The sequence below is a fragment of the Paroedura picta genome, chromosome 8 (genome assembly GCF_049243985.1).
Source record: "Paroedura picta isolate Pp20150507F chromosome 8, Ppicta_v3.0, whole genome shotgun sequence".
Lineage (NCBI taxonomy): Eukaryota > Metazoa > Chordata > Lepidosauria > Squamata > Gekkonidae > Paroedura > Paroedura picta.
This window is the reverse complement of record NC_135376.1, coordinates 84,494,041-84,518,869: the sequence shown is the minus strand read 5'-3', so window position 1 is coordinate 84,518,869 and position 24,829 is coordinate 84,494,041. Positions and strand designations below refer to the sequence as shown.

Genomic DNA, 24,829 nt, shown 5'->3' with positions numbered 1-24,829 from the left:
GGACATATTGGCGGTGTCCGCGCAGTCATGCTAGATTGCTTCCTTCTGCCCAGAGGCCTTCTGGACGGGTGCTAAAAAAAAATGGAGATGCATTTGCAACAAACTGAAATAGCTGGGCTACATGACTATACACACAGAGAGACTGAGCAGTTTTTAACTACACCTTCTCATTGACTGTCCCTTGCAACATTTGCCATAGCAAGAGGCAGGCCTGGCCCTTAAGTATTGTGTTGACCAAATTTAGAGTCCAGTGGCACTTTTAAGACCAACAAAGGTTTATTCAAGGTATGAGCTTTCGTGTGCATGCACACTTCCACAGATACAATGTCATGGAATATTGCTTTGACCGTTTGCTCTATGAAACCATTTCAGGTTATTAATTCCTGTAGTCCCTTCTGAGCGATAAACAGCATTTCCTGTTGTCAAAAAGATAATTCCTTGGAATGCAAAAGCATTCTAGAAAGCAGCTTCCTTCCTTAAAAAGAAAGCTGTTTTACCCGTTTCCTTGTTGAGACACTCTTATGGATTCAGGCTGTGGAGTTCTACAGTTCGGTCGTGTTTTTTAATTCTTCTCATTGTTCATTTGGTTAATTTGATCTGCCCAGCTGAATGCTCACTAGCGGAGAACAGCTACTAGGACTGTTAAGAGTACAACTGATACGTATATATGTTTGAGCACGTAACGTTTGGTATAATTACAAATGTTGATGAACTGTGGAAGGCCCATTAATTAAACAAATAGAGTACCATATTTTCAAGAGGACATCACTGTCTTCGACAAAAAACAACAACAACAACAGCAACCAAAAAAACAGTGATGCGCCTGAGTAGTTGAAAAGAAGATCAATACTGGAATAAATTACTGTTGGAGGGCCAGAGCTGGAGGTCAGATATTGACAGGCTGTTGCATTCTCTTCCCAGGCTGCACCTTAGAACTGTTCAGAGGGTGATTATTTCTGTCCCAACGAGGGAGTGCAGCTTCCGTGATTATTGATACAACCCGTCTTGTTTAAGTGTTGGTTTCTAGGGGGTTGGGGAGAGTTAGCAGCATGACTTCTAACAAGATCTTCTCTTCATAGAGGGGAGAGACGGCCCTTCATATGGCCGCAAGAGCTGGCCAGTCGGAAGTTGTCCGGTACTTAGTACAGAACGGAGCTCAGGTAGAAGCAAAAGCCAAGGTAAGGTGATTGAGTTTGTATTGGATTGGCATTGCGAGAGTCGTGCGTTGGAGAGAAGGGCCGTGGCTTAGTGGCAGAACAGCTACTTTGCAAACCCAGGTTCTTCCATCTCCTCTCCTGTTCAAAGGGTCATGTTCTGGGTCTCCCTCTGAGATCATGGAGAGCTCCTGTGAGGCAGAGTAGAAAATGCAGACCTTGATGCACCAAGGCTCTGCTTCCATTTAGGGCAAGTTTATGTATTCATTTGTGTTCTTGCAACACTACAAAGAACCACACAGGACCACCGTTTGACCTGGAGGCCTGATGGGATAGATAAACCACCTGCATTCACCTCAGTAGAATTACCATTATTTTATTATTTGCTGACACCACTGAACTCTTAGGAAGCCACATTTTCCTATGCCAGTTAGATTATCAGTATGCAGAGAACACTGGCCAGACCCAATGTGGGAAACCAGCACCAGAGGGCAGGGGTTTAGCCAGAGATTTTAGGTAGCAAGTCAGAGATTCTAGGTAGCAAGTATGAGGGTGTATCTGCAGGACCATGGAGAGTTCCCAGGGAAGCCTGGTGTTGCTCTGGAAATAATTAGCACTCAAGGGACTTCTGTGGCAGTGAAACAAGCTCCACCCTATAGTTCAGACCTAATACAAATTTACAGAGGTATCACCCCAACTGGAAGTCCTGTGATACTGCCTCCCTGTACCTCTTCTCTCTTTTAAACATAAGCATACTGGAGAGATGGGACCGTGGGTGCTTATTGATTTGGTAAGGACATGCATCCTGGGCTTCCAAAGCGGGATCATTCATGAAATGATACCGAAATTTCAGTCCTTCAAGACTAAGCCTCAGGCAGCCTTCTGTAAAACATGGGTGTCTGAGGGAGACTATACGTATTTGAGTCACTGTCCTAGCTGTTCTAAGCAATGCATTCAAAGTAGCAGGAGATGCCTAATAAGCAATTCAATAGGATAAGGACTACAAATATTAGAAAGAGTGCAAAAAAAAAAATCAGGCCTAATCTGTCAAACAATGCAGCAAGTTGAACTACACAAGTAGAAAACAGTGCTTTGAAAGGGTAGTCCATAAACAGATAATGCATACTAGTTTCACAGTCTGATGTAACCTAATAAGCTATGCAGATGAAATGGGTAAGATTAAACAAACAGGATCCTTTCAAAACATGCCTCATGAAAGTTCTGGGGTATGACCAATGCTAGATCTACATCCAAGGCTCCCATTGGCAAGTACCTCCAGAACTGAACAAGAATCTGAAATCAGCTGGGTGTCAGGTCCAGCCCCTTTGACTTGTTCAAACAGCAGCACAGTGAGAGCCTCTCAAGACCTAGAAATCTCACAAGTCTGAGGGGTGGTGGGAGGAGCATGCAGATGGTGATGGTAGGTTATATTTATACTTACCTTGTGAAGTGTGTGACTTAGCCAGAGTTCCTAAGATTGTCTGGTTGCCAGGCAAGAGATTTTTGGAGTTGGTTTGCCATTGCCCGCCCCCTTCCCCATGATCCTGGTATTCCTTGGAGGTCACCCTTCCAAGTGCTAGCCAGGGTCAATCCTGCTTAGCCTCTTAGATCTGACAGGACTGGGCTTACCTTGTTGGTGGGTATCAGATCTATAGCAGCTTTAGACCCAGGAGGACACCACTGGCTGCCAGGAGGAAGGCAGGGAAAACCTAGGGCTCTGCTGAACCTCCTCCACTCCCACACCTTCTGGCCTTACCAAAGTGGTCCAGAAAGCAGGCAGGGTGGAGTCACTAATTTATCCCCACACACACCATACACACCTGCAGTGTACTGCACAAGGGATGCAACGGGATTGTGGCGATATCCAAGTGACCTGAATTCTAGATTGTTGCTAGTAATATGTGCTCACCATCTGCGTCTCCTTTCTTCTACACCTTTAAGGATGACCAAACGCCACTGCACATCTCTGCACGGTTGGGGAAAGCCGATATAGTCCAGCAGCTGTTGCAGCAAGGGGCGTCTCCCAATGCTGCCACCACGTCGGGGTACACACCGTTGCACCTCTCGGCACGAGAAGGACACGAAGATGTCGCATCCGTCCTCTTGGACCACGGTGCCTCCTTAAGTATAACTACCAAGGTGAGGGGACTTGGGGCTCTGTTGATGGACTCTGTGCGAGAAGGTTTTGATAGTCGTTAGGGGATGGCCAGCCTATACCCAGGAGTACAGAAGGAGCCCCCCCACCAGGGAATATCTTATTATGTATTTATTTACTTTTGCATTTGTACCCTGCCCCTCCCTACCTTATAAAAAGGACTCAAATACATAAAGGATTAAACATTGAATATCAGGGTGTTTAAAAAAATTAAGCCATCACCTTCCCCAAGTGAAAGGGAGGGGGAGGAGTAACAAAATTCATTAGTATTTTGTTGGATGGGTTGTAGACAGGGAAGCCAGCAAACTGTCAAGTCCTTTCAGGCCTGGCAAAACAGCTCCATCTTGCAAGCCCTGCAGAACTGGTTAAGGTCCTGCAGGGCCCTGATCTTATTTGGTAGGGTGTTTCACCAGGCCGGGGCCAGAGCTAAAAAGGCCCTGGGCCTGGTTGAGGTCAATTTAACTTCCTTTGTTTGCTACAACATAATGTTCTTTGGAAGACATAATGGAAGAGGTGATCCCGGAGATACAAAGATCTGAGACTTTTTAGGGCTTTGAAGGTTTCAACCGGAACCTTGGATCTGATCCATTCCTCCATCTGGAGCTGGTGCAGCTGGGAGAGCACCGGCTGTATGTTTATTCTCCATTGGGTCCCTGTAAGGGCCAATGCAGCCTCCTTCTGGAGAAGATGAAGCTTCCGAAACAGCTTCAAGGGCAGCCCAGCATAGAGCAAGTTGCAGTAATCAAATATAATCACAACCAAGTGACAGGTCGAACTGTAGTCGCAAGCACTTCTTCATCAAAGTAAGATGAGAGAACCGACTATAATTTGGCATCAAAGAGATGGCTTGCCGAAGTCTTTGTGTTGTTTGTCAGTTCAGTCTGTGACAATTCTATACCTGTAAAGATATTCTAAGCACAATGAGGTGGGTAGAACAAAGCAGTGGGATTCTTGATGGGACCATTTCAGATTGCAAGTAGGGATGTCCCATTTTAAATGTCCCTTCATGTTAGAAGCTTCCCAGCTATAAAATCCGCATATTAGGGCTATGCTTTCTTTTTCTCTCTCTCAGCTAGGACATCTTGCACAGAACTTTTTTTCTGCAGGGAAACATTGAGAAACATCTCTCTCTCTCACACACACACACACACACACACACACCTCTTACAGTCTAAATTGGGACAGCCCTGACTTTTACCATCTCATTCTGCATTCTGCATAGAACGGCTGTCTGAATCCCAGGAAGAGAAATTGGCAGCAGAAGAAAAGTCCCATCCAATTGCTATTATAGTCCTCCAAAGATTGCTTAGCTACTGAGACTTTGGTACAAGAAGGGACCAGGGCTTCTTGGACTAGGAAGAGCCACGGATGCCTGCCAAATTTAAAGCCAAACCAGACTTGATGCAATGTTGAAGGCAGAGGAAGGGGTTGAGGGGGAAGGCCCAGCTGCATGTTTAGGAGCACTCTAGAACGTTACAAAGTGCTTGCCTAGAGTATTTTAGCTGTGAAGCATTTATATCCTTTCAGATTAATTTTTTTTAAAGGTGGCTGATCCTAGGACAAAAATTAAGAGGACAAAATGTACCATGGCACAGGGGACTCCATCGGAGGGTGAAAACCATCCTTGCTGATATAGACAAGGCCCTGAACCAAACCACACAAGAGGGGAAACCAACGCAACCCAATATATTCCAGTTTTGTCAAGAGGGCCAAGCTACAACTAATAAAATAAAACAACAAATTAAATATTTATTTTATAATGTGCATGTCTGTATTTTTTTTAAACTAGGGATATGAATATCAGACTGTACAGTTTACAAGCATTCCTTGTAGTATGTCCTATGAACTCCAGAGAACTGGACGCGTTTTGGCCTGTACAGCCTTCCTCAGTGGTCAAAAATACATTAAATATACACAGAACATATCCAGAGAGTATTATACCTTTTTCCCAACTGGGTGTTGTTCTCTCCTATGCTGTGTGGTTATGCAAGGAATATTTTATGTAGAAGGCCTCATGATTCCTGCACTCGGATATGGAATTTCCAATAGCTCTGGATGAACAGGATTCACTATTCAATAGAGTACAGCCTGATATTCAGATGCCTAATGTTTTAAATTTGACATATGTGCATGCTATATAACATTTAATTTATTTGATTTGATTAGTTGCAGCTTAACCCTCTTGAAAAAAGACACTGGCCCAGGAAAGACAAGTTCTGCAATGGATGCCAATTTTGCAAAAAATAAAGCAACTGTGTGTAATATTTTATAGAACTGACGCTGCCTTTGAGAAAGTTTTGCATAGTTGCTGTCACTTCCGCAACTCATAGGAAGGGAACAAAGAGGAGTGCAGGGCTTGTGAGGTGTCACCACGCTTGCAAGAATATCTGTATGACCAAAGGCTCAAAAATTAATGTTTTTAAAGGATAGTCAAGGGAAAGCAAATTCCATGTTTCTCGGTGATGATGAAAAGTGACCTACAATGAACCTGTAGGGCAGGAACAGCTCATGGTAATTGTAGTCCATGAACATCTGGAGAGCCATGGTTTAACCATCCTGCTGTGGGGTTTTCAAGGCAAGAGGTGACTGGCCATGGTCTGCATCTGCATAATGACACTAGAGTTTCTTTTTCCCCATCCAAGTACTAAACAGGACCAACCCTTCTTAGCATCACAGATCTTTTTGTTGTTAGAGTCCATGCCTCACCCTCCCTGTAGCTCCCTGTAGAGATTAGCTGAGTGGCCAAAGACCACTGCCAGGGTCTACAACAGCCCTTTTCAACCTTTTGACCATGCAGCTGCCCCCAAAATATTTTTGAAGCTCCGAGGAGCCCTGGAACCAGGGTGGAAGTAATGTCATCTGTCCCTGCCTTCCTGCCACACCCATGGAGGATGGGGAGGACAGAAAGCAGGTGGTTTGAGTAGGTGTCCAAGTTCTGCCCCTTTCCCAAGCACAGTAGCCACATGAGAATGCCGCCCCCCCCCCAGGTCAATGAAAGTGGCCAGTTCCCTGCTTTCATTGCAATGCCAGGAATAGCTTGTGGTTGAGTCCATTAAGACAGATGTAGGGGAAAGCGCTGGTTGGGAATTCCTGGTCTACTGATAGAAAGTAGAAAGCTGCTGATGGAAAATTCTTTGTCTTACAGAAAGGATTTACTCCTCTACACGTGGCTGCCAAGTATGGCAACATTGAAGTGGCCAACCTCCTGCTTCAGAAAAGTGCCCCTCCAGATGCTGCTGGAAAGGTATGGCGTGAAGGAGTCGCTAACCCACCGCTTGAAGGTGATCAAACCTGGATCTGTCCTGTCCCTAGCCACAGTAACGGTAGCAATGGATCTGTATTGGATGGTGGTATTTCCCTCCATGCATCCCACTTGCCTTGAGTACTCTTCAGTTCCTTTTGGATATTTCTGCTTCAGAATCCAGCATGCCTGTCAAGAGATAATTGTGGCATGAGTCAGTTTGGACCATATTCTGCTGGAGCATTATATTTATCTAGATCTTCCAGAAGACGACTGCACTCAGAGGACTGGTTTTCACCCGGATACACCATATTGACACGGAAATCAGAAATCCCTAAGCAAACCTAAACAGTCAGTAAAACCATTCCTGAATGTCCCATTTCAGAAAGTGTGGGGGAATTCCACAACTGAATTGCTTGCCACAATTTGTTAAGAACTTTCTACACACATCAAAGCAACTCTTAATTGAGAAGATTACATGGAAAACCCTTGTCTTTGGTGTTCCAATTTTCTGACTGCAGGAAGATTTTCATATGGCACGTTCTGCGTTTGATGGAATCCCCCAACCTTCGTTCTGAAAGTGATACATTCCATGAAGGGTTGTACCATGTGATCATCCAGAATGCATTTGTCTCTCAAGGAACAAGTGTACAAACCTTGAATTAACATTTCTCATAGTTGACCAGTTTGGGAGGTCACAGTTGAGGGCAACAGTTATTCCTGACACTAGCCAAGGCCTGCTGCCTCTTAATATGTGTAAGGGAGGACATTCATCCCACGAGTGAAGAATGTCATGTTGTGCAGTGTGTGTTTGTGTGGTTTTTTTTTTCCATTCCAAAACTTCTGTTAATGCCACTGTAATCTCACCAAACCTAGTTTAACCTAATTCTCCAAGCATTTTACGTCAGGTGGTTATTTTCTAACAATGCCTGTTTGTTCTGCACGTGTTTTTAGAGTGGTTTAACTCCACTGCATGTCGCAGCCCATTACGATAATCAGAAAGTGGCGCTTCTCCTCTTGGACCAGGGAGCCTCACCTCACGCCTCCGCAAAGGTACCACTCTTTGCTGTTTAGGAATCTGGGGGCCGGCCCATTGATTTGCATGAAGCCACTTCCTGTGCAGCCCTGCCATCTGTCTCCCTTTGGGCATGTTGCTGTGCATCTTACCAGTTCTGCTCAGGAATGTCTTAAGCACCCGGAGAAGGATGCAAAAGTCATTAAAGAAAGATCTGATGCATGCAGGAGCCTGTTTTGCTGAAATGGTCCCTTTGGCGGGTCAGAGATTGTATCATGGTCATTTGAATTTCCCAGGCCCATTCCGCACACGTTGGATAATGCACTTTCAATGCACTCCTGTTCCGCACAGGAAAATCCAGCTGCAAAATCACATTATCCAACATGTGAGGAAAGAACCCCAGAGATGGTGCCTCCCCCGAGGCCATACGCATACTTTCTTTTAAAACTTTTCTCCTTACATTCAGCCCAACAAAGGCTATAACCCATACAGATTAGGAAGTTCGTGAAGGATGATAATAATGCCCCAAATGTAATATGTTGGCAGTTGAATGAGACCAAAACACTGCTGCCTAAAATCTGGCCAACCGTTTGCTGACATATCGACTGCATCCATGAAAACAAGGAGAGCCTTATTGAGGAGAGCTTCATAGACTGACTGGAGATTCCCTGAAGTCCTTATGGTGGCTTGCAGAGAATTCTTTGGACATAGGGATCTTACATTAATACTGTGGGGCTTCACACAACTGAGGAGAAGTTGGTGAATGAGACTTCCAGGAGACTTCTGGCGCTTCCACACACACACACGAAATAATGCACTTTCAATGCACTCGGCAACAGTATTTGACAGTATGAAATGGTAAAATGCACTTGCAAACTGTCACTGAAGTGGATTGAAACAGCATTATTTTCCATGTGTGAAAGCATCTTCTGGGTTGGAGGGCATTCCTTATAGCAAGAGGGAGATCATGCATTCATTCAAGAAGGTATAATTCTGCCTTACACTGTAGTCTGATCTGCCCGGGAGCAGCACTCATGAGGCAAATAAACATCTCTTCCCCCACCATTTCGTACCTGAGATCTTTTTTACCTGGAGATTACCTGGCTCCATGTGGGTCTCCAGTACCCCCTCCAGACCTTTGTCTGACACTTGCTGGCTCACCTCCACTTCCTTGTTCCTTCTCCTCGCTGTCTCTCCATCCTGGCTCTCCTTCACTCTCTCCTCCCTCCTCCATTCTTGTTCTCATTCTCTCTCTCTCTCTCTCTCTCTCTCTCTCTCTCTCTCTCTCTCTCTCAATCCTCTGGTCATCTGCCCTCCTCTCTTTCTCTTTGCAGCTGAGACTGAGCTTCCCCACCCATATCTTTTTATCCCCTGGCCCATTACAGTGCCTTCTTCCCAGTCTCCCCCCCCCCCCCAGGGGCTCCTTCCTCCCCTGTCCTTTCTTCTGACTGGCACTTCCTTGCTCCTCTCCCTGGCTGGCTTGTCGGCATGGCCTGGCTCCCCCTGCCTGGGCAGCCAGGGCATCAGGCTCATTGTGCCAGCTACTGCCCATGCTGCGGTGATGGCTCCTGGCTTTCTGGCTACGCTGTGTCCCTGGAGTCTTGTGCAGGGCAGCTAGGCCATGTCACTTTCTCCGCGGCCTTCCTCCTCCCTGGGGCAGCAGACCTCAGTGTTCTTTGCACTGGCCAGGACTGAGGTGGTGCACTGCAGCTTGGCTTGGGCCACACTAACTGCTTATGCATTGGGGGTGGCTGCAGCTGGTGGCATCTCCCTCGGGGTGCCAGTAAGGTTGCAGGGCCTTCACCGGCTCCCAGGTTTCTTCCATGGGTAGGGTGGGGGATGGTGTCTCCTGGCAGCTCCAAGAGAAGTCTGGGACAGATGGGATGCGTCCCGAACACCTTTGACACGCAGCACCTTAATTCATTTACTTCTCCCAACTTCTCAGTAAATTAGGGGCCCATTATTCTTCTGGTCCCTCCCCTGGGATTCCTCCCCGAGGGTGAAATGCCCCCTAGAGAGATTCATAGTATTTTTAGGAATACTTTCTCCTTAATGCCCATGTCAAGGGGGAAGGAAGTTAAGCAGAACAGGTAAGATCCTTGCATGGCTGTTTGTGTGGTCGTTGTTTTCCCACTAACATCTACATGGAATCATAAGCATATGTGTATTGTGTAGACATTTAAGCCTGGAGGCAGAAGATGCCCTCAACAAACTGTATTTCAGAGTAATCCTGGCCAAAACATAGTCAAGGAATTCTACTCATGGGTCTGCTTATGGGAGCTTTGTGCCTGAAAAACGCCAGATCCCAGAAAGCGGTAATTAGAGCCACGAGGAAGTATATATGGATGCCTCCTTGCATTTTATCTTTTATGCTATTATCCTAGGCTCAAAAGCAACCCTCCCTAGTAAGCCTTAATCTGTTCAGGGTCAAACACTTAAGCCCGGGGCCATAGTTTTAAGCAAAACGTAAGGCATGCTCTAAGATCACTCCGAAATGTTTTAAGCAAAATCTCCCCCATGGCGCTCTAACACCAGCCTTTGCCGACGAGCCCAGAGAGAAAGAGGCTCAGCAGGAAAACTCCTCTTCTGGAAGTTGCTTGGGGCTTGATGTTGGATGAAACGACCATCAGGAGAATCCTTCTCATGCAGGAATCAGGTCATGGAAGACAGAGTCATGACCACCTTTCTTGTCAATTGGGGGGGGCAGATGATTGTATAAGCTTCTTAAAGCTTTCAGAGACTTGATTTCAGATCAAGAAGCCTTAAGGAGCTGTTGTTAGAACCTGATGGTACCGAGAGAGCCTGATGGTACCGAGTTCGGTCCAGCAGCTAGGGCGGGAGTCTTGGGCCTGAGAAATCCAGATGCAAACCCAAGTGGACTTGCCACCAAAACCGCAAGGAGCAAACAAGGAAACAGAGCATAACATGTACTTCCTGAGCCCAGCTCTTCCATTCCCCCCCCCAGCCTTCCCCATCATGCCCCTTATTGTGTTAGCCACCCCGAGACAGTGAGAAGGCAGCTTATAAACTGAAATATAAATACATAACCAAAGGCCAGACAGAACCAAAACAATCTGCATGCTCCTTCCTTTCTCAAAGATCTCAGTCTTCCCATTTCCAGCTGGCTAAGCGCTACGGCTTGTATGGTCTCCCCTGCTTGTAAGCTAAGGCTATTCCTGGGCAGAACCTTTAGCATGGAAGAGCTGGGTGGGATTGGGTGACCATTGGGGGAGTTTCCAGTGAAGTGCTGGCTTGGATGGTTAATACTGAGGCTGTCTGCTACTCTGCTGGCCTTTCCATTTGGCCCCTGGATAGCATGTGTGTGAGTGTGTAGTCACCCTCTTTCATAAACACAAGGGAGCGATTAAAATGCAGGATAAATTGGTAATCAGGTTGTACTTTTGATGTCGTCAGCAGTAAAACCAAGTCGGCCATGAACTATGGACGAGCTACCGAAATGGCCCTGATTTTCGTTTTCATTTCGCACAGCTTGTATTTCCACTTTCTAAAGTCCTTGTGGAGGGCTCCCAAGTCTGCACAAAGCCAGTTCCTTTTGGCTTGCCTTCCAGTAGAGCATCAAAGGCATAGATGTCAAGTTCCTTTGCCGGAGCAGGGAGGAAAGAGACCACGGAAGGCGGTCTTACTAGAAGCGGTGGGTCACGAAAAGGAAAGGCCAGGCGACATTCACGCAGGAAGCTCAAAGCAGCAGCCAGAGCCTTTTGATACGGGGGAAATACGCCTACGCTCAGCCTTGGGAGATGAACCAGGCTGACTCCCGAACCCTTTAGCGCTGCAGCGCAGTGGCTTGAAATAATGCAACCACTTAAGTGCCATCTTTATAGAGGGGACTGATCATTGACCTAGTTTAATGTTCAAAGAAACAAAGCTGACACGAAGCATGCCCCCCTTTAGGGGGAGCCAGGGCTCCACTTGCCCCCCGGTGCCAGTGGCTTTCCGAAGCCAAAGCCTCCAGAAACGATAAAATTACTGACTTGAAGGGGAACCAGGGAATTACGCATCGGGTCGCTTACTTTGCTCGTTCTCCAAGCCAGCGGGTTAGCAGCTGCCTCTTTGGCGTTTTGTTGCCGGCCAAGAAGCTCCCTAAAAGATGTTTTCCCATGAGCGAGCCGCAGAATGTAACCAAGCCAAGCATCAGCACGGGAAGTAATAATAGCCCCCTTTGCTCACAGCCTTGGGCTGTGTGTTGTGCAAGCAGCTGCAAAACGATACAATGATGGCAGGGGGTTTCTTGTTCCCGTTAGACGTTCAGTCCGATCAGACAATCTAGGATCTTGCTCAGCCTGAAATTGTCTCTCGCAATGAGTGTTGCTATCTATCTTTCCCCCTCCTGACTTCCTCTTACTACGCTTTAATATTCTTTGGACTTGATCCATGACAACACCATTGCAAAAATGTCTAAGTCCACGGCCTCCTTTAGGGGGCAGCAAGTTGTCTGTGGTGTGAACTTTCGAGAGTCAAGGTTTTCCTTGTTGATCTCACAAAGGAAGCTTTACCTCTCCAAACCTCGTACCCTGAAAATCTCAATCTCTAGGGAGCAATTGGACTAGAACCTAGCTCTTCTAATGGAAACCAACACAGCCACCCTCTGAGATTATTTTATTTATTAATAATAATTATTTATCAGATTTCTGTGCCACCCTCTCAGTATGGATCACGGCGGTGTACAAAGTGAGTTCATAAATGTGAAGCATTAAGCAAGAGCATCCTCCAGATAGATATTCACTGCCCAGAAGTCTCCAGACCAGATGTCACTCAGTGGGGCTGTTTTGTAGAAGAGGGCAACAGATGTTATTAAGTCATTGGCCCCACCCAAAAGCTTGGTGGAAGAGCTGTGTCTTGCAGGCCCTCGATCAGGGCCCGGATCTCCTCCGGGCGTTCATGACACCAAGTAGGAACCAGGACTGAAAATGTCCTGGCCCTGGTTGGGCCAAACATACTTCCTTGGGGCCAGGGGCCACCAACTGGTTGGAATTTGCAGAGCGGAGTGCTCTTTGGGGGACATAGGCAGAGAGGCAGTCCCTCAGGTATTTAAACCATTTCTATGCTACATTTCCACTCAGTCCATCCCCAAGGCAAGGGGAGGAGGCTTCTTACTTTAATAAGGCCTGGATCTTAGAAGCAGCTGATAGCCTTCTTCCGCGATTCCTTCCCTCCACCAATTCAGAATTTTAAAAGAAGCCCTGCCCAGACCTCAGTTCTGGGTGATCATTGCTAAAGAAATACTAAAAGCCAGTCATCCCTGGGGTGTGGAGAAAAGTCCGCATCTTTTTGCAGACGAGCTGATAACTCAAATGTTTTGTGTTCGCAGAACGGTTACACACCCCTGCACATTGCTGCCAAGAAGAACCAGATGGATATTGCCACCACGCTGCTGGAATACGGTGCCGATGCAAACGCCGTCACCAGGCAGGGCATCGCCCCCGTGCACCTGGCCTCCCAAGAGGGCCACATGGACATGGTGTCGTTGCTCCTAACCAGGAACGCTAATGTGAACCTAAGCAACAAGGTGAGCTGGCTTCCTTGTGTGCTCTCCGGGCTCGTACTGCATGAAAGAGAGCTAGCTCCCCATCATGCCCCCTGCCCTGGGAAGCCCAGAGCATATTCTGCCCCGGGGAGGCAGTCTTTGATTCTTGCGTTGACTGCAGGCTGTGTAAGCCACAGAGCTAGGGTTGCCAACTCCAGACTGCGAAATTCCTGGAGAGATGTGGGTGGAGCCTGGGGAGGGGAGGAACCTCAGAAGGGTGTAATACTATCTCGGCCTGGGTTTCATGATGGCCATGGAAGGGCTCCCTGAATGAGTGGGAGTTAATTCTTTTTAAATATATTTTTAATTGGCTAAACATTTATCGGGAGATGTGACCATATTGGGAGATATGACCACGGTCATGTCCACCTCCCCCTCCCCTGCATGTTGAAGACCACCAGTGAGGGGGAGCTCACCACCTTGGGCTGCAGATTCCACTGCTGAACTACTCTGACTGTGAAAAATTGTTTCCTGATATTTAGCCGGCACCCTTCTACACGTAGTTTAAAGTCATTACTTCAGGTCGTGTCCTCTGCTGCCAACAGGAACTGCTTGAATCTGCCCAAAGTTTGGCCCCCGCTTTCCTTCTTATTACGCACTTCCCAAATATTTTCCCTCCAATGCCAGCGTCTTCCCTTCAGCCTTAGGAAAAGTGCCTTTGTCTAATGCCCCTTGTGTTTCAGCAAAACTCAAAAGGACGGGTTTTATAGCTTCACGCAATCTTTTCAGTGCCTTTATTGTGTCGTGCTCTCTTCGACCGGCAGGATAACATGCTGCATTTTATTCAGCATGCATTTGCCCATTTATAACAGAACAATGCTCAAAATACCCCATGGAGGGCTCATGTTTGAGCTGCTCTCTAGCAGCTGCCTAGGCTACCAGTGGAGTTCCAGATCAGGTTAAGAGTTTTAGTATTGACCTTCACGGCCCTATGCGGTCCAGGCCATGTGCACCTGAGGGACTGCCTCTCCAAATATGTTCCCCGGAGAACATTGCACTCTGAAACACCAATTTGTTGGTAATCCCTCACCGCAATGATGGTCACCTGACCTCAGTCAGGGCCAGAGCTTTTTCAGGCCTGGCTCCAAGCTGGCGGAATGAGTTGCTAGTCAAAATCCAGACCCTGACAGGGATGTCAAAGTTTTGCACGATTTGCAAAATGGCACTTTTCCATCAGGCCTATGGCTGGGGTCAGGGCTGTCTTGTAATGAGTCATAGAATCATAGAGTTGGAAGGTAGCTCCTGGGTCATCTAGTCCACCCCTTGCACTATGCAGGACACTCACAACCCTATCGCTCATCCACTGTAACCTGCCACCCCCTTGAACCTTCACAGAATCAGCCTCTCCGTCAGATGGCTATCCAGCCTCTGTTTAAAAATTTCCAAAGATGGCGAACCCACCACCTCCTGAGGAAGCCTGTTCCACCGAGAAAGCACTCTAACTGTCAGGAACTTCTTACGGAAGTTTAGACGGAATTTCTTTTGAATTAATTTCATCCCATTGGATCTGGTACAGCTTCCCTCCTTCACTCTGGCTCCCTCCTTGTTTTAGATCCTCCAGCCTGGCAGAGGGTGTCTAGCGGGTGGTTTTATCTGTATAGTTTATTGCAAGCCACTCGGAGTCCTCTTCGCAGAGAAGAGCGATATAGAAATTGAATACATAAATAAAAGAGTTGACAAAACGTAGATGCTGAGTTGAAGATGGGCAACATTCACTGAGCCTCAGAAAAGCACCTTCTCCGCCAGAAACTCACTGTCTCTATGCCTGCCTTGCAGAGTGGCCTGACTCCGCTCCACCTCGCGGCTCAAGAGGACAGAGTCAATGTGGCCGAGGTCCTTGTCAATCAAGGTGCTGTTGTGGATGCACAGACCAAGGTATGTTTGAACGGTCATCATGCGCTGGTGTACCTGTAGGAAAAGAGAATCCATTGAAACAGACAAAGAAAAAATATTCTCAATTTGGAAATTTTCAGTCCCCCCCCCCCAATAGTGCATTAACAACCTGGCACAAAGAAGGAATTGCTTGTGTGCAACAAGGTTCTGGAAATGGATCTGGGGAACTTTGGCCTCACTGCACACGTTCTTGAATGCATTGCTTCCCAACGGAGCCAGCGCACATATTCAGCAGCAAATCCTGGGTTCCGATCTGTGGTTCTCACTTGCCATTTGATAACTGCACCATCAAGGGATGTTTTGCATGGCCAGGTGAACCACCGTGAATCTAACACCACAGAAGGAGGTGTCTGAAGGGGTCTTTCCCAGGTGGCAGGCTATCTATGGCAAGTGGCAACAACAGGTCTGATGCTTCTCATAGGGAACAACCCCAGAATCTGTTGAGACTCTTCCTGAGACATGGCAGGGAACCGAGAGTCTCTTGAATTAATTCATTAATTAGTTTGTATGTTTATGTTTTGATTCCCCCCCACACTCTTAAAAAGACTCAGGTCTAATTACAATGTCAACTAAATACATCAATGCTAAAAATATACAAAATTAAAATTGTAAATGAATTATATACAGTTGGAAATTATATACAGTTAAATTACACAGGTAATAAGGCCTTTAATTTGGAAAGGCGAGGTCTCCTCAACATAGCCCTCACTGAGGAGTATGGCCTGGAGGCTACAGGTGGAATAGTTCATGGCTACATGTTACTTCCAGATTCAAACTTTATTACAGTCGTTCAGACCAAGTTATATGAAGTTAATACATAAAAGGCCAAAAGAATATGGTCTTTTAATATAATGCAATCTAAATCAGATAATAAAATAGAACTTAAAATTATGTTAGAGATGTTTCTGCAGGCCTTAAATGTAGGCCCAGCTGAATAGTTCTGTTTTCCAGTTCCTGTGAAACTGTCCGAGGTTCCTCAGGGCTCTGATCTCTTGGGGCAGAGCATCTGACCAGGCCAGGGCCAGGGTCAAGAAAACCCTGGCTCTTGTTGAGGCCAGTTTGACCTCCATAGGGCCAGAGATCCTAATGTGGGACTCATTTCCCCAAGGCGATCTGGAGTTTGAATGTGGAGCTCCTGAAAGATCCAGGTGTGGGATGGGAGAACGGAGATGCTGGGGAGCCCAGCCAGACCAACAGCACATTACCATGGCACTGTTTACTTACGAAATTTCAGAAATAAGATAGAATTGTTGATTGTTTCACGACTCATGAAATTCTTATATATGGGATAGGGTAAAAGGGGCATCTGACAAGTTCGTATTGGGCCCAAACAGCTTGGCTCATGTCCATGGCTGCTTGCTTGAAAGAATAAAAAGTTAGCCTCAGTAGGATGGACTTCTTGATTCTTCTCTGCAACTCAGAGTCCCCTGTATACCAATAAAATTTGGTTTGTTTCTAGACTCTCTCTACTGTGTCCTTCATTGGGCACCGGCACCCCAGGCAATAGATCCATCTGAGTAACAATATCATAAAGAACTCAAAAGTTCTTGGCTGGCCCTTTGGAGTTCTTGGACCAGCAGTTTGCCTGTGGCTTGTTCAGGGACAGAGAATGTGGCTCTCGACTCCGACAGTTTCAGGGGTAGTCAAACTGCGGCCCTCCAGATGTCCATGGACTACAATTTCCATGAGCCCTTGCCAGCGTTTGCAAGGAGTTGAGGAAACAAGTAATTGTGGAAAACATTTGCTGGCAGGGGCACATGGGAATTGTAGTCCACGGACATCTGGAGGGCTGCAGTTTGACTACCCCTTGCCTGTCCCGTCCAGCCTGACATTGTAATGAAAGAGATGTCAAACTCTTGACTACAGCAGTAGGAGAAAAGCACTCAGCAGTAATAATTACCTGCCCTTGTCGTCTTATCAAAGGTTAGGAAGCAGATTATTGACTCATAAATCTCAGTGAGTCGGCTGTTACCTTGCAGAAGCAATATCCAGAGATTGGGAGAGAAGAGGGGTGGGGAGGACAAATACCTGAGTCATGTCAGTTGACTTTGTGTTTAGCTGCAAGTAAAGTGTGAGCATAACTACTTGGAATCAACCCTTCCCCTTTCTTGGGATGTGTCTAGGCTAAAACTTGTAGTTGCTGGACGAGTTTGAATATGCAGAGAGATTGGAGCACCGGGCTGCTTAAAGCATAAATTTATTTATGTATTTGCTTGCTTGCAGAAAGAGGTAGAAATCTAACTAGCTAGCTAGCTGCAATCATTCTGTCGGTTCAACAACAGGGAGGGTTGGGGTGGGTGGGATGGGATTCTTATTGTTGATTTTATTTTTTTAATTCATGTTGTAAGCCGCTGTGGGCTAGCAGTGCTAGGAGTGGTGGCATAAAAGCCTAAAAGGTAAAGGTATCCCCTGTGCAAGAACCGAGTCATGTCCTTGGGGTGACGCCTTCTAGCGTTTTCTTGGCAGACTCAATACGGGGTGGTTTGCCAGTGCCTTCCCCAGTCATTACCGTTTACCCCCCAGCAAGCTGGGTACTCATTTTACCGACCTCGGAAGGATGGAAGGCTGAGTCAACCTTGAGCCGGCTGCTGGGATTGAACGCCCAGCCTCATGGGCAGAGCTTTCAGACTGCATGTCTCCCACCTTACCACTCTGCACCACAAGAGGCTCTCATAAAAGCCTAACTAATAAATAAATAAACTGTTCTGGAGGCAAGCAGGGAGGAAGTGTGCTCAAAAAGCAGGAAGTCTCCTGTTCAGCCAATCAGGACACTGGAGGAGATAATTTGAAAATAATCAGGAAGTTCCTATCCTATTTATGCTAAATATACATTTCCTATGATGCCCCCTGCAGGACACCCTTTGTATTCTGCTCAGTTATGCACCTTGCAAATGTTGCATATTCCAGCAGGAAGCAGCTGATGTGTGACTTGATGTTTGTTTGTTTATTGACTGCTTTTACGTCCCGCCTTCCCCTTGGTGACCAAAAGTCGCCGACATCATTCTCCTCTCTGTTTATCTTCACACAACAACCCGGTGAGGTAGGTTAGTCTAAGTGTGTGTGACTTGCTCAAGGTCACCCAGCAGGCTTCCCTGGCAGAGCGGGGATTCGAACATGATTCTATCAGATCCTAATCTAACTGACCACTTTACCACGGGGTTCTTTGATCAGCCTTGTTTCATCTACCTATGTTGATTCCTGCGTCCACTTGCTATGGGAGTCTGTCCCACTGATCTAGCTAGGTCTGACTTCATAATAAGAGGGTGTACGAATGAGCGGCAAAGCTTGTAATTGATTCATGAATGGGGGCAGATTATAACTGGGGAGGCAGCCAATGGGAGTGCAAGAATGCTTTCATCCTGGTGTACAAAAAAATCATACGGACAGTACTAAGGTGGACTTACAGGGAGCAGCAGCTTATGCTTATTAAACTGTAATTGACAAGAATATATAAAAATGACACCTGCCCTGCGGTGTGGGGATCCAGACGCATCCTTCATCTGCCAAGGAAAAGACTGGTGGATTGGCTGCATTGTTTTGGGGATGGTACCTTTTTTCGTTTCCTGTGAACACGAGTCTGGTAGAAAAATAGCAAATATGCTTATAGAACGATGATATAGCGATAACACACAGCAAGGGGATTAATCCTCTTAAAAATCCTTTCATCCTTTAAACCGTACATTTTATCATCATATAAATAGGAGTATTAAATATGGAATATGAAAACACTGCATAAAACATAAACATTGAGTGAATAAATCGTGGATGGGTGCATATACTCACATAATATTCAATATTTATATCTTTATTTATGTGCGTATATTCTGGGTGCACATCACAGTTAAAGACTGAAAGAGGGATTGTGTAGGCAGGGTTTATGTTCAGAGGCAGCATTCATTCTATACTTGCAAAATCTGATTTTATACTTGCAAAATCTGTACTAGAGGTGTGTTCTTGTGGGCAACCCACTATGTGCTAACCTGCTCTCCCTTGACCTGAACTTTGGTCTGTAAAGCTATGTCTTCTTGAGCCTGACTGGATGACTCAGGCTACCCTGACTTTGTCAGATCTTAGAAGATAAACAGGATCAGCCCTGGTTAGTAATGGGAGGAGAAATCACCCCAAAAAGCCCAAGGTTACTATGTAGAGGCAGGCAATGGCAAAACCACCTCTGTTAGTCTCTTGTCTTGAAAAGCCTGGCAGGGGTGGTCAAACAATAGCTTGCCAGATATCCATGGACTACAGTTCCCATCAACCTCTGCCAGTTTCAGAGCAGGCCGGGTGAGACCTGTGCAACAGTGAACCAATATCCACACCTACTGCATCCATACTAACCTGCTGTTGCAAACCACTTATATCTATTTATATTTAATTTATATACCACCCTCCCCTGAGGCTCAGGGCAGTTTACATGGAACTGGAGAAAAACAGTACAAATAACATAGTAAACTGAACAATAACAATACAGTCGTGACAGAAAAACAATATAATAATGGGACAAACATGATGAGAACATTAACTGTAACATACTAACAGCCCCGTCAAATGGACATCTCGGTGGTGGTTTTCATGGGAGAGGGGCTCAGGGGCCAATGGGGGATGATTGATATAGGGCATGGCAATCCCCAAGTCCTGATCCCTGCTTTCAGCCCTCATCCTGCAAAGATCTCCTTTCTTCTTCCAGTCCCCTGTGCTAGTGAGCCTGTAGATGAATACTACATCTTCTCTCTTTCAGTTCTTGACTTTGCTGCCGGCTCCTTTGCTCTGTTGGTATGCCTGCTTCAGGCGAGCTGGGTACTTGTTTTTCTGGCAGGGCTGATGGCTCAGGTGTGGGAGGTTTTTATCAGGAGATGAGCCTTCTGTAGAATCTCTCTCCAGAGACCGTGCTTCAGGCTGTTTGCTGGTCATGTTTGGGTTCAGACAGATAGAGCCAATTTACCACATCTCCCAACAAATTCTCCTGTGCAGGTGGACTCGTAATATCCATTGGGACTTTGACAGTTGCTGTTCTAGTTGGTGTGGGTGTTTCCTTTGTTCTGGATCCAGGCTTATCGCTTGGAATATGGATACTACTGCATATTAGCGGTATACCAGGTTTGATCACCAAGGACCCATCTGATCCACAAATTGTTCGCCTTTGGGTACACGGTGAAACTGGTAAACTAGCATGGTTTGCTTAGATTTGAATCAAGTCTTGTGAACAGAGGCTCGTGGCTCTTTTGTAATTCTTTTACTGGGATTATGTAGAAGCCTGTTGTCAATTGCTAGTGTTGTGTGCCTGTTTGGCTGCTGTCTGTGACCAAACGGATAAATCTCTGAATGAATGAAATTCATTTCAGCTTTTGTTGTATCCTATGCAGCTTTGCCTCTCTGAAGATTCTTGCTGGGGAAGGAACTTGTTTGATTAGACTCCTGCATAGACAGGAATGCCTACTTACCAGTCTCTCCTCTTTTCCTTTTCATGCTACAAATATGGAGGGAGAACTCTTAATTTGGCAAAAGGGAGTGAGCAGGAAATGGGAACTGGCATACCAGTATTTCCTCATAAGCTGATGTCACTTACAGTTAAAACTGGCAAGCTGATGTCACTTCCAGTAAAAACTAGAAGTGATGTCATGGGACGCTCTAGGAATCAAAAAGAAACTCCATGATAAAATCATATCACAGGAGAGCTGATGACCCTATTATGGTCTCTGAAAGCAGTAGAGCCTGCCGCCTGATTGGACAATCTGCTTGCTTCTTTAGTGCTTGTCATTGGACCTCAAGTTCCCATAGGAACTGCATAAACAGCTTGAGGTTCGACCGGGAAGGCAAAAGACACAGCAAGCCTTTTGGATTTATCATACCAGCTCCAAGTGGAGACTGATGTTAAAAGGCTAGCTTTATTGCCTGTTTTTGTGCAGTGTCGATATTTATTTTTCCATAGATCTTTGGAACAGTTTGTTTGCAGCTGAGGATAACAAAATATGAAGACAGATACAAGCCATCTATTACAGTGGCCATATCTCTATATATACTAGAGTATAAACAGCGTGGCTGAGAAGTTTCTGCCAGAAATATACAGTAATCATAGGACAAATTCTAATTAAGTTTATCATTGCTTGCAGCTGAGACATGTCCCTGTGCAAACCCAGAGGCCATCTGGATGTGTATGACTTACTTTCCTTGAACGGAACTTTTCAGGAGTAAATATTTTTTGCTTCCTGAGATTGTATAAAGCCAGAAGTAAACTATCCCATCCTTCCTGCTATCAAAGTATCTCAGAGCCAATCTCTCTGTTCGGTTTGTCACAGGCTTATGTGTCCGATTTCTCACCCCTGTCTTCCATCTATCAATCTATCGATAAGTTAGAGGCATCATCGTCTTCGGTGGTGTGGGAAATCTGGCAGCATGATGTCCTTGACTCATGGGGTGTACTCAGTTTCCGTCAGGACTGTGATTTGGGAGCCAGAAATGTATCTTGCCATGCAAGGTGACCTTTTCATAAGATCAGGCCCCATTATGACAAATGATGAGAAATACGATCCAGTTCCAGCTCAGGCACAGCTTCAAGTGCAAATAAATGTAATTGCATCATGTATACATATTACATATATAATCCAAGCGTGCGAGAGAAAACATTAAAGTGAAGCGATCTATCCACAAGGCTAGAGTCCCATGAGCTGTAATGGGATCTAGCCCTGAAAAGCAGCCGATTGGGGCCGTGGTGGTGGAGAAGAGGGCATTTTTGGACTCCCACCCTTTGCATCTTTGCCTTGATTGGAAATTCCACCCCCTTCGGCTGGTTTAAGCCCCAGACATATTTTACCTGGCGTTTGCTGGCAAGGGCTCATGGGAATTGTAGTCCACAGACTTCTGGAGGGCCGCAGTTTGACTACCCCTGGTTTAGAAGCCAGTAGTCATTGATAGACTTGTCCTCCATGAATCTCGTAACTCACTTGGTTAAGCGAGCTAGCTTGGTGTAGTGCTTAAAAGTGGCAGCCTCTAATCTGGAGAGCTGGGTTAGATTCCCTGCTCCTCCATATACAGTCAGCTGCGTGACCTTGGGCAAGTCACAGTCCTGTTCGTGCTGTTCTCACAGAGCAGTTCTGTCAGAGCTCTCTCAGCCCAATTTTCCACACAGGATGTCTGTTGTGGGGAGAGGAAGGGAAGGTGATAGGAAGCCACTTTGGGATTCCTTTGAGTGGTGAAAACCGGGGTATAAAACCCTACCTCTTCTTCTTCTTTCAAAACTGTTTATTCCTGTGCTTCCCCTTCTTTGGGCCCCACCTTTCAAGAGCTAGCTGGAAGGCTCAACAAGAATTGACATACATTTTAAAGTCTTGTTTTCCCAGGCTTCTGAAAGCGCCGTTATTTTTCTGACTCAGGACTGAAGGTCACCCAGAGCAGTGATTCAAACAGAGTCAAAGTGGGTGACTTCTTTTTGTAAGGTCAGGTAGTTCTTACACACTTCTGCATCAACAGTGGGTTGATCAGCCACTCCTGATGCAGGGCCATGGCAAAACGGCGTGGTCTTGGAAGAGCTTGAGCAGGAGAAGATAGGCCTAGAGCTGTGCAGACACCTTTAATTGTTGTTTGATGCATTGCACTGGCTGTTTTCTCAGCTCTGTACTGGTGTGTGCATTGCCTTGGCACAGCACAATCCCACACAAAGGCATTCCGGTTTGAGACTGTGGACCTCAGTGGAGTTCAACTGGAGTAACTCTACACTGTGAGAATGAAGTAGGGATTTCACAGGAGCTGCTCTGAGGATAAGGAGTGGCTTTCCAGTGGGAATTTGGACATGGACCTTGGTTTAAAATGTCTCTTTTGCAAAACCCTTTTGAGACTCACTTGGGAATCCTGGGTCTGCTGCTATAGAGCTGTGTGGTGTCGTGGTTAAGGAGTGATGGCCTCTATTCTGGAGAACCAGGTTTGATTCCCCTCACCTCCACATACAGGCAGCTGGGTGACCTTGGGCTAGGCACAGTTCTCTCAGAGCTCTCTCAGCCCCACTTACCTCACCGGAATTCTGCTGTGGGGAGTGGAAGGGAAAGGTGCTTGTAAACCTCTTTGAGCCTCCTTTGGGTAGTGAAAAACTGGATATAAAAACCAACTCATCTTCGTCGTCTAACCAGATTTTATTCCCTGTTCATATGAGATAGCTGGGTGGTCTTGGGCCAATCACCATTCTTTCAGAGCTCTCTCAGCCTCACCTCCCGCACAGGGTCTCTGTTGTGGGGAATAGTAGAAGAATAAGATTTGCTTCCAATTGGGAGCAGTGGGCTAAAAATCAAAATAATAATAATAATAATATGCTGCTTTTCTCTTCCCGAAGGAGTCTGAAAGCGGCTTACATTTGCCTTCCTTTCCTCTCCCCACAACAGACACCCTGTGAGGCAGGTGAGGCTGAGAGAGCCCTGATATCACTGCTCGGTCAGAACAGCTGTATCAGTGCTGTAACTAGCCCAAGTTTGCCCAGCTGGCTGCATGCGGAAGAGAAGCAGGGAATCAAACCCAGCTCACCAGATTAGAGGCCACCGCCCCTTAACCACGACACTACACAGCTCTGTACCACACAGGGAAGGGTGTCTGGGACCCCTCTGGGTAGTGAAAAGCAGGGCATAAAAACACAGCTCGTCTTTTTCTATAGTTTCCGTGTTAAAGGGAAGATATAATATAAATAACACAACTGTATATGTTGCATTAGTGAGAAGCCATCTTAAACTAGGTTAGGGCAAGTTATAAATCCTTCAAAGAAGGTTTTTTTTTTACGAAGTCTTTCCCTGGTTACAGTCCCACAGGAAACGGAGCGCTTTCGAAATCTGTAAATATAAACCTGAAAATCCAGTATATCTAGACCTAGTCGAAATTGGCAGCGTTTCTGTGTGCTCTCGCTAACCCCCCCAGCTGTTCATTGCTGCTCATGAGGCTCGGTGTTCCCAAATTAAGAGGGGGGGGGGACATATTTGGAGGGATGCCAGAGGATTACAAACTGCACTGAAACAAAATCCTCTGGATTGCCTGAGCATAAATTCTATATTTACTTGGATAAAGCAGCTAAGTTTCAAGATGGCTACATCCGCAAGGGCTGGGCGAGCGCTCGAAGAAGAGGCTTCCCTGCACATTTTTATATGCTGTGAGCATGAATGCGCATAATATATGGTACTCGTTAGTCTCCTCTGGAATCAACTTTTAAAAAACCAAACAAACCTGCCCGGTGCATCCAGGGAGCTGTGCAGAAATTGCTTATCCAGCTCCCCGCTTTTGTTTGGATGAGTTGGCATTTCCCCGAGAGCTGTGCAGCAGACACATCTGCATTAAAGAAGTCCAGAAAGGAGCGTAAGCAGAGGTGCTTACCAAGCAGAAAGCACTTTGGTATGGAAGTTACGTAACCCTGCGTGGGAATCAAAGGCGAGCCTTCTTCGGGTCTGATGGAGCAGGCCGCCTGGGAAACTAACTTTCCATCTTGCCGCTCTGACACAGCAGAACCATTGTGGACGGCGGTCGGTCGGCGGGTGCTTTTGAGAGAGGCCGCCCCTCCCGCCATGTCATGTCCAATCAGCCGCTGCCTTTCGGGCCGCATTGCTCAGGACGTGGCTGCTGATGAAGCATGACAGGAGGGGACTGGGAGGAAAGGAAAGCTTAAGGACATGCCCGCTGGAGCAGCCCGGTGCCAAGTCAAGATGCTTGTAGCGGAAGGGTCGGAGTTCAGGACCGAAGTTGATAGGTTGGCTCCAGGACTGGCAGGTGGCAAACCCTGCTGTAGGGGTAGCATTCTGGGCCCCTGAAGGGGAGAGCTAAAACAGAGGCTCCCCGCCGACACCAGGGAGCTCGTCTTTCCCCT

The 24,829-nt window shown here is 46.5% G+C and overlaps 1 protein-coding gene across 41 annotated transcripts in view; it reads left to right on the top strand.

The window, feature by feature from the left end:
• The window catches only part of ANK3 (ankyrin 3), a 493,966-nt gene that overhangs the window by 349,452 nt on the left and 119,685 nt on the right, over window positions 1-24,829 (top strand). For 34 of the 41 annotated variants that reach the window (XM_077350673.1, XM_077350676.1, XM_077350705.1 and 31 more), the window contains 6 exons: window positions 1,080-1,178; window positions 3,096-3,293; window positions 6,455-6,553; window positions 7,505-7,603; window positions 12,895-13,092; window positions 14,887-14,985. In XM_077350673.1, the coding sequence (XP_077206788.1) occupies window positions 1,080-1,178; window positions 3,096-3,293; window positions 6,455-6,553; window positions 7,505-7,603; window positions 12,895-13,092; window positions 14,887-14,985 (792 nt within the window). The remainder of the gene's footprint in view (window positions 1-1,079; window positions 1,179-3,095; window positions 3,294-6,454; window positions 6,554-7,504; window positions 7,604-12,894; window positions 13,093-14,886; window positions 14,986-24,829) is intronic. The other 7 variants (XM_077350686.1, XM_077350683.1, XM_077350687.1 and 4 more) reach the window with 1 other exon arrangement.